Here is a 10391-nt window from a genome sequence, read left to right as displayed (position 1 = left end):
CCTCATAGATGCTTTCACAGGCTCTGCTTCAACGCTTTTCAATCCTGAGCGCTGTCGAGACGTTTACCAGAGAGACACAGTGGCCCCTACTGGCGCCTAGAAGGAGTGTGGCAGATTGATTGTGGAACCATCATGTTGACAACGCCTTGGTGCCATGCCAGCAGCTCAATAGGAGAGCCCTCGTTCAGCATAAGATGCCAGACAATAGATTTCCCTGATTGGAGAGTGCTCTTCGTAGCTTGACAGTGGTTCACTGCGTGGTATTGAGTAGCTGTTTTTCCCCTTCTCAGAAGCAGTCCAATACACCAATCAATGATGCTAATTTTAATACTTGAACACAGAAGATAACAGGTCTGGTTGAAGGACTGAAAATCGACCCACCAGTCATATTCAGAGGGGTAGGCATATTCTCCCTAGGGATTTATTTGACATATCGGAGAAATGAATGACAAGCATTGATGTATATAAGTAATGATGTGGTCATTACAGAATGCAATTATGTAAAATATTCAGATTTGCCAAGAAATAAAATATATAAAGCCATCACTTTAAATGAATGATGACAGCATCTGATCATAGCGATGTGAATCAAAAACTGCAATTCACATCAGGTCGACAGAGAAGTTAAAATCTGTTATGATAGTTTTATTATAAAGTATATTAGAAATGATAGACTATAGATCTGGCTATATGACAATATAGTTTGAATTAACTTCTTTTCTTTGCATGACACATTGACATTACAGAATAGCTCTTTCTGCATTATTATCATATTATCACTGTATCATATGATGTGTCTTATAAGGTCACATCCTTTTGATCTTCCCGGCAAAAACGGCTAGAGTCCTTCACATAAAGAGCATTCTACAGCCAGGCTTACATACACAACCTAGGAAGTCAGGGATTCTGGGAAGGTCTCATTTTTAAAGTTCCGTTGTTCTCACATTGGCAATAAAAAGATGATTAATACATGAAAACTCTTAAGTTTAAAACCCATTTAAGTTTCTGAAAACATTACATTCAGCTTGCACTTAAGTATATTCTAATAAAGTAGGCCTAATGATTAATAAGTACTCTTTTTAAGTGTACTTCTTTTGTTTTTACAAGGGCTGTTGTTTAATATGCCATTAACCCCCTTTTTGTGCTTTTCTGTGAGGCAAGGTGACATAAAAAACAAGGTGAGTTTAAAAAAAAAAGATAAACAAATATATAAGTCTCTTTTCACTCTTTTAATACATATTCTTACAATAAAACAATTTCTGAGCAGCGCACAAGGACGTTCAGGGGTATAAAGCTGGACCCGGGAGACTGGGCACGGGTAGGAGAGATGAGCAGGGATGCCTCGGGCAAAAGCACAATCAAAGCAATCTCATTCCGGTTACTTGCGTGTAAGAGATTATGAAAGCAATATGGTGCAATAAAATCTGGTTTGGCTGTAAGCTCGATATAGTAAATGTATGCAGGTAAATAAACTGAATATGTTATCTATCACTATGTGCAAAACCCTATTTTACATTATAAGTGATGCCATGATGCATTACGGAGAAATCTCTGAAACGGGTCAAACGAAACCCAATTAAAGAGATCTAATCTGTAACGTAGCTACTGAAGCATTCTTAATGTGCTCATGTTTGTGTGTAGAGGCTTGATAGGAGCTTAAATAGTCTGACAAAGGAGAAATGTAATAAAGCTCCGGCTTTCCAATAGATCATCCTGAGTGAATTTGCCAACATTACTCTTCCCGATTCAAGGCTAGTAAATTAAAATTTATGCACACCTACTTTATCTTCCTTTACGTTCCCCATGAGGTGGCAGCGAGATATTCTCACCATAGGCAATATTCCCTTTCAGTAATTATATGAGTGTAGACTTCCTAATTAACATATGGCATACATTTTAGAGTGTAGAGGCATAATGCTCTCAGTTCTCCACAACGTCACCCACTGTGTGATATTTTCTCCAATGACAGATATTCTGCATTGCTATTAATGTCAATCAAACACATTCTCTCTATTCAGGCGGCACAAATGCCCACAAATAGGGGACTGGGCACACCAGACGTGTCGTGACATTCCCACATCGGTGATGTATGAAAACAACAGTGGAGTGTTTGTGTGAACCGAGGTTAGCAAAACAAGAGGAAAGGCTGGGCTCCGTTTTAACAAAGTGGTCTGACAGAAGAGAGCTGCTCACGCACATATACACATCCGCAAACACACACACGCTGACACCAGACAGGGCCCGAGGCGGTCCTGCTGCTCCAGGACCCCAACATCTGCTCTCTGGAATAATGCATGTTTCATTTCAGATGCTCCCTCTCTTTCTAAAATGGAGCGGTGATCTGCCTGTAATGCAAAGGCCACAGATCATGCGGTAAACTCTGCTCTGGTGGCCTCAAAGCTGTCCTCGGGCGCTCACAATCCAGCTACAGAGATGGAGGAGACTGGTGCACCATTTGTTTCCAGTGCACTGAGTAATGGCTGCCACTGGGCTCTGCCACAAAGGCAGACTGTTTCTGTCTAGACTCACAAAGAAATACTCAGGCTGGTGTGCTTCCTAATGTACACACAAATGTAAATGAACACAAACAAATTAACAAAAACCCCTCTGGCCTATATGTATTTTTAATCTTACAATATGCACTATAAAAATATGTTGTTGCATTGAGTTCAGTTCTCTCAATAATTACCTTAATAATTGCCAAATTATGTAAAATATGAGCTTGACACATTGCCACACACACACACACACACACACACACACACAAAAAACATTAAAGGGTCTTCCCAGAGTAACATCTGTATTTTATCCATTTCTGAAGAACTGGAAAACATGAGGTTTGAGAGTTTATAGAAGTGATTCTCTCCCACCTTTTTATAATTACCACAGCGAAGGAGAAAGTGTGCATCTGTCGACCACACCATGTTTGCCTGCGTCTGTCTTTCTCGGTACCCCTGTAGCTGGCGTCAAGTGAGTGAGTCACTGAATCATTCACTCAAGGATTTTTTCAAAACACTGATTAATTCAGAAATTAGAAATGTGTTACACGGACATGCAATATTTAATTCTGCTGTCGCTTCGCTTGGAACTTCGTTGGAAGAGCACAAGTAGGCAAGCTAAACAGAAATATATTTTCTAACAAGTTAGTAAGTTGCTGTCACATTAACGAAATTTCGTGGGCAAAAAGGTCTATGTTCTATTGTGTCGGTGTAGCAATGTATTAAAGGGATAGTTCACTTTGAAATTCATTTTTGGTATGTTTTAGCTTACCTCAAGGGCATCCAAGATGTAGGTGTCTTTTTTTCCGCGGTAGTTTCAATTTTGATATTTTTAGGTCAAACCGTTCTTGTCTGTCAGTCATATAATGCAGGTCTATGGTCACGGTCTCAAAACACAAGCACAGAGTCCAAATTAAAACAATTCCCCGTCGTCCAAATTAAACAATTCCCCATCGTAAGTACACATTGATGGCCTAAGACACGAAACGAGCAGTTTGTGTGAGAAAACGAACAGTATTTATATCGTTTTTACCTCTTATACGCAGACATGTCCGAGTGATCTGATCTGACGTGTACGCAGACTGGTGCATAGATATATACACTAGATGTCACCTTAAAGACATTCGTTCCAATGAACTGCCGTAGACAAAGCGACATCTAGTGTATATATATCTATGCACCAGTCTGCGTACACGTCACACACCAGGATGCGCGAGCGCCCTCAGATCACTTGGACGTGGCTGCGTATAAGAGCTAAAAACTATATAAATACTGTTCGTTTTCTCACACAAACCGCTCGTTTCGTGTCTCAGGCCATCAATGTGTACTTACGATGGGGAATTGTTTCATTTGGACGACGGGGAATTGTTTTAATTTGGACTCTGTGCTTGTGTTTTGAGACCTTGACCATAGACCTGCATTATATGACTGACAGACAAGAACGGTTTGACCTAAAAATATCAAAATTGAAACTACCGTGGAAAAAAAGACACCTACATCTTGGATGCCCTTGAGGTAAGCTAAAACATACCAAAAATGAATTTCAAAGTGAACTATCCCTTTAAGTGCCGTTCACACAGAAGTAGCTTTCAAACAAAATAGCTTCTGTTGGTCCAATGTTCCAGAGAAACAACAACTTTTGGTTTTAATGGCGGTTGGCAAACCAACTTAAAGGCACATTACGTCCACCTACTGATAGTAATAATTATAAATAAATAAATATAAACTAGATGTTCCTACTAAATCCTCTCACTATCCCAGTATTTTTCAGATCATTTATTAGGAGACTGTGCATTTTCCCAAATGTTTTCCCCAGCAAATTCTCCAGTGTCATGTTTTGTTTTTAAATTTGCATCTCTAACTCCATTATTTCTTCCTCATATCTTTTGCAATCTAATAGAATATGTTTTACCGTCTCTTGTGAATTGCAGCAGGTGCAAAGTCCAGTGGGGTGTTTTCCTATTCTATGTAATGTTATATTTAAGCCAGCATGACCTACTGTACAAGCGCCAGAGAAACAAGCGCACAGCCATCTTTAGAATCTTGTGTTTGAAGTAGCTTTGTATATTTCTATGGCATCGCTGTCAAAGACTTGAAGAGTAATTAGCTGGTGAAGTGGATTTACTTATTGTAGAGTTAATGAAAGTTATCATGAGCATTATCTTTGAAGCGGATGTCTTAACAAGTGTCAGATTTTAAAACGAGCGGTTCATTCATTAATCTGTAAGATCTTACCTTCATGCTGTGGAAATACAAACCAGAAGACAGAGCAGTGCTGAAAAGGGGCAGGGGGGCTACATAAGGTCTATAGAAATGACTGGATTTCGCAATCAAAAATTTGCCGTACAACCGTAAATGTGATAGCACCTTTACTCAACTTTAACTTGTTTGTTGAACTGTTGTATAAAATCCATATCACACTGAATTACTGTTCTGAATATCAGCATAGCTGTGATTGCCTATGACGTCGTGCCATACATTTGGATAACATCACTCTTGTTGTGATTAAATGGCATGAAAAAAGCAACAGCTACACAATCATTTTTTAATGGTAACTGCTTAATTTAGTCATGCATGTTGAGAGCCTGAAATCAGAAAGAAATCAGCAACTTCCTTCAATATGGAATTGTTGGTTCAGATAACAATCCAAGGCTAGTTGAGTTAGGAATATTGATGGTCTAACAAATGTCATTCACGTTTTTGAGTATATGTGACTCAATGTGCCAAACAATGAACAAAAGATCTGTATGTACTCTTGATGATTTACAAAGACAGTTGTGATCGTAATACAGGGGATGGTTCGGGAAGTGTTATATTGAGTCTTGTCTTTTGGTTGATTGATTTTGCTGATGTCTGAAAACAATACAGTCTTATCATGGCCGAGCGGCCGGCTCTCCTGACAGCTTTCTGCTTGTTGGTTCATTTGCCTCAAAGAAAGTAATTTAGTAACATCAGACTGAAACAGACTTGTTTACACTATCTCCTCTCCTCCTTTCACGGGGAGTCCATATACCATTTGTGAGGCGCATTGACGCCCTCCAAGTGCACAATCACTTGGAAATTGAGGCAACTGCTCTAGAATAATGGCTGAGCTTGACTGAGGGCTGTATAATAAATGACTGAGTCTCGTGGCACTTTTCAGTGGACATCCACACAGTCACCATTAGTTTCCTAAGTGCACTTTCCCCCGCACTTCTAAATTGATTGAAACAAAATGTCACAATTATGCCCTGTAGCTCAAGCTTAATTATTCATCAATTAGCGTTTTCTCCCCCCTTCTTTTTTTCTGAACTGATTTTTCATTCAGTTTGCAGAGATGTATGGTTCCCCTGCTGTTAACCAGTCCTAAGTCATTAGTTTCTGGCTTTGCAATTAAACCTGCTGCATTATTCATCAGGCCCAACTCGGTAGACTCTGCTCTGAGCTCAGGAGGCCTGCATGAGAAATTAATTTGGAGAGATGAAGTTTCCTCTCAGGTTAGAACAGATGCCATTGGACCAAACAGAGGTATGGAGTGCATTCATTGTAGGGAATTATAATGGCAAGCGTAAAGCTAGACTATAGAAAGGTCAAAAATACTAATGGAAAAAAGATCAAAATTGGGAATAGCCTGTGGCGGAGTGCTTCAGATTACTTAAAAAATCAACTCAGGAGGAAATGTATAATGACTATAATAGAAGTCAAATTGTACACTTAAAAATGAATAAAATCGATTATTTCATTTTACTGTAATGAAAAAAATCTTTTTTTAAAATGTAAAGGATAAAGGAAAAATAAGTGTATGACATTTTAATCTAATACAGAAGGATACTGATGTGCATTATTATATATATATATATATATATATATAAAATTACTGGATTGATTCACTACAGTAGATATCAATCTGACAGCCAGATCAAAATGTCAAAACATCAGTGATCAAATGTTGCCATCTGCTGGTGTATTGCAAAAACATAAAAATGTATTCTTTATAATAAAGAGATTTAGATCATGATCAGTCATTGGGGGAAATTAAATGATACATTTTTCATTTATAATCACGCAAGCCCATAGTATTGGTGGTCATCTCTGTTGAAGCAGTCGTAAGAGCACAGCAAAACTCTCACTGGAACAGACTGTGAGCTTTTCATCCCCATGTGCTGTTCAAAGACAATAGAACAAACTCAAATTACTAAAGGATAGTCTAATATTCTCTTGCACTTTATTGACATGCAATGTGGATCATGCAGAAAAAAAGAGTAGAAGAAAATAACACATTGCCATTGTTGGTTAAAGTTAAGTTAAACTGTGACCTTGTTAATCTGTTGATTAGAAATGTCGTTTATGCGCCTGATGCATATGAAATGCATATATGAGTGAAGCACATCCTGCCAGTCTTTACAACAGCGCCACTTTCTTTGCATTTATTGCCACAGGTACTGAAGTGTTCTGGTAAAGTGATATGCAGAATGAACTGATGCTGTACCTTCTTGGTGTTGATGAACTGCACACACTCCAGCCAGGTGGTGAGGAAGGGCTGTGAGCAAAGGTCACACTGGCCCCAATGAGACAGCATGTCCTGCAGATCTGGGTACATTGGCAGAGCTCTGGACACCACTGAGAAATTGTTAGTGCTCTCCTGGAGGATGAGCCTGGCTGAGAGTTCCTGAACACATTAAACTACAATCAACACCAGTATGGAAATGTTATGGTTAAAAAAAGAACAGTTTTTATTTCATTTGAATGATTTTCTTGAAAAAAATGGAAGAAATCACATACAAGGCACCAGGGTTATTATAGTTAACTAAGGCCGCATTTACAATACATGGTTCAAGTGACCCAATTCCGATTTTTTTCTCCCATTTGGCACAGATCGGATATGATCAACGAACGTGCAAGCAGGAAAAAAGCACATGAATTTCAATATTCTCAATCAGTTTCAGGCCTCATTCATATGTGGAAATAAATCTGAAATTAATCGAATACATGCATTTGCGTCTGCCATGTAATCGGACAGATTGGATATTCCCCTGTCAATGTGCGAGGGTGGTGGTCGCAACAAGGGCAACAAGTGTGAAATAATAGAATGTTACTTTTAATGTGAGGACTTCTTTCTCTTGAATGGACTCCATCAGTGTGAACTGAACTAAACTGTTTCCTTCGAAGAACAGTTCATCCAATGTGAAAAACTGAAACTAAACATTAAAGAGAAAAACATCAGTAAAATATATATACAAAGTTAACAATAAAGTTAATTGTGTAGCTATTTAGGGGAGGCTGAGGTCCTACTAATTAGCATTTAGCATCATACAGCTTATTTAAAAACTAAATACATTTACATTGACAAAATTATTATAAATAGCAAAAACATAAATGGCTGGCACTTTGTCCAAATAACTTACACCAACTGGAAACACAGATAAAAAATTTCCCGCAACATCTAAGATCTTCAGATTTTTCAAACCAAGAGCCCCCTAAGCAAAGAATGGACACATATTAATCTAATAGACATACGAATGGGTTAAGTATGATGATAATCGTCACTCTTGCCTCTGGTAGTTCTGTCAGGTTGTTTCGGGCCAAGAACAGCTTCCTCAGCTGTGATAAATTGTATAGCTGCTGTGGTATTTGAGTCAGTTTATTATTAGTGAAGTTAATCTCAGTCAAACTCTTCATCAAGCCCAGTTCAGCTGGAATCTGCTGCAAATGATTGTCTGTGACACTGATGCTCTTTAGACTACACAGTCTGCAAATAAACAAGACATTTTTTAAAAACCAGATAGCATGTATGATAATCAATTAGCAAAGTGTGTGTGTGTGTGTGTGTGTGTGTGTGTGTGTGTGTGTGTGTGTGTGTGTGTGTGTGTGTGTGTGTGTGTGTGTGTGTGTGTGTGTGTGTGTGTGTGTGTGTGTGTGAACTTGATTCATCTTACTTTTTAATTTCTGCGGGAATGACTTTGATTCTATTGTGGTTCAAATTGAGAAGCTCGAGGTTTGGTAGGCCTTCTGAAAATATATATAACACATACTAAAACCCAGTTCAATAAACTAATTACGATAAACCTGAATAAGAGTTTGAACTTACCCAGCACCTCTGGTGACAAATGGCTGATTTTGTTCCCATATAAATAAAGTTTATTTAGACAACAGAGGTGTTTTAACACGGATGGAATCTCCTCAAGAACATTATTTCCCAGATTGAGCTCTGTCAACTTAATAAATGTACAGTACAAACTATGAAAACATTACAACGAATGACATGATCTAGATTAATGTGCTAAAATGCTAAAGAAAGTGAAAAGAACGTGTGAGTAAATGAGGGAGAAAAGAAAGTTAAAGGAAAGTTGATAGATGGAAGTCGTAAGAAGATTGAAGGTTAAAAGAAGGTTGAAAGATTTAAGTCTTAAGGGAATCCTTTGAAGGAAAGATCTATAATAATATTCTTTTTTTATTTTTTAAAAATACTGTATTTTATTTTATTTTTCTAAACTGTTTTAATTATTCTTATTTCTTTTCATTATTTTAATTTCTTCTATGTAAAGCACTTTGAATTGCCATTGTGTATGAAATGTGCTATATAAATAAACTTGCCTTGCCTTGCCATGCCATTATTTCCCAGATTGAGCTCTGTCAACTTAATAAATGTACAGTACAAACTATGAAAACATTACAACGAATTACATGATCTAGATTAAAATACTAACGTTAGATTTTGGCTTTGCAATAATTAAGTTGTCATGGTCTTTTTAATTACAATGTTTTATTGTTGGTTAAACGTCTACAGTATTGCATTGACTCACTCACAATTATGAGTGAAAACTTTACTAAAATGGTAAGTTATGAACATATTTTTTGGGCTCTGTCATAGAATAATGATATATTATTGTTAAATGAATCATTGCTGTTGTACAGAAGTGTCTGAACTCACCTTCTGTAAACACATCAGTTCAGACGGCAGACTCGACAGATAATTATTATTCAACTTTAATACAGAAATCCATGGCAGCTTCGCAAAAACTTCTGGAAGATATGTAATTTTCCTGGAACTCAAATTAAGCGACTTTGATTTCGTTTTTAAAGCTCTGATAACTGAATCATTAGCCATTTGATTTGACTTTCCCAACGTTTCTATGGAGATGCAACGCAACTTGTCTGAAGCCACTGGCGCCGCCTGACGGCCTAATATGAGTATGGCATGCTGTCATTGGCGCCTCACAGAAAATGAGCAAGATTTTTGAATATTATACCAAATATAGGACATTCAATGTTTTAAAACGCATTTTGTCTTTCAGCAAATGCTCAGTGAAAGGTTGTCAACCTTCAGAAAATCTTGATGGTCAAAGATGGCATTTTTATTTTTTACTAATTTTCTATGGGCTTTGCGATTTGTACAACCTAAAAGTCTAAAGACTGTTAAATCCATAATTTGTGTGATAGCATTACTGCATTTTTTATTTTAGCAGTAAACATTAAACAAAATTTAACGGAATGACATTTCATCATGCTTTTGAAAGTTTCCAAGTAATGTTATTTCTTCATGATTTTACATTATTTTTTTTTAAATGGGGGAAATCATGTAGAGACATGTGCAAACACAGCTAAATATAAAAATTTTGTCATTAAAATTTACATTTTTGTTATCAGAAAAAGCTTTTTTACTTAAAATATTAGTATGTCTAAATTATTATGAAGTTGTGATGTGATCTTGTGAAGTTCAGATGTGATTTTGATGGTTGGATACAGTCTAACCTCTAAGCCTGGTTTCACAGACAGGGTTTAGATTTAGCCAGGATTAGGCCTGAGTTCAATTAGGACATTTAAGTAGCTTTTATAAAAGTGCTTTAGAAAAAAACATTACCTGTGTGCATCTTGAGACAAAACAATGGCACTGACATATTTTAAGATATGTCT

General features: G+C 37.2%; 1 protein-coding gene across 1 annotated transcript; it reads right to left on the bottom strand.

The window, feature by feature from the left end:
* Positions 1–6440: 6440 nt before the first annotated feature.
* On the bottom strand, positions 6441–9585 carry lrrc69 (leucine rich repeat containing 69; the record flags this gene model as incomplete). The annotated part of the gene is made up of 8 exons (XM_082187112.1): positions 6441–6640; positions 6967–7146; positions 7574–7675; positions 7883–7954; positions 8031–8226; positions 8414–8486; positions 8566–8692; positions 9409–9585. 8 exons carry the CDS (start codon positions 9583–9585, stop codon positions 6539–6541), a joined length of 1029 nt encoding a protein of 342 aa, XP_082043238.1. The 3' UTR covers positions 6441–6538.
* Positions 9586–10391: the final 806 nt, after the last annotated feature.

This window comes from Leuciscus leuciscus (assembly GCF_965113295.1).
Source record: "Leuciscus leuciscus genome assembly, chromosome: 12".
Taxonomy (NCBI): domain Eukaryota; kingdom Metazoa; phylum Chordata; class Actinopteri; order Cypriniformes; family Leuciscidae; genus Leuciscus; species Leuciscus leuciscus.
The sequence above is the reverse complement of the archived record's forward strand: the minus strand, read 5'-3'. Positions and strand labels throughout refer to the sequence as shown.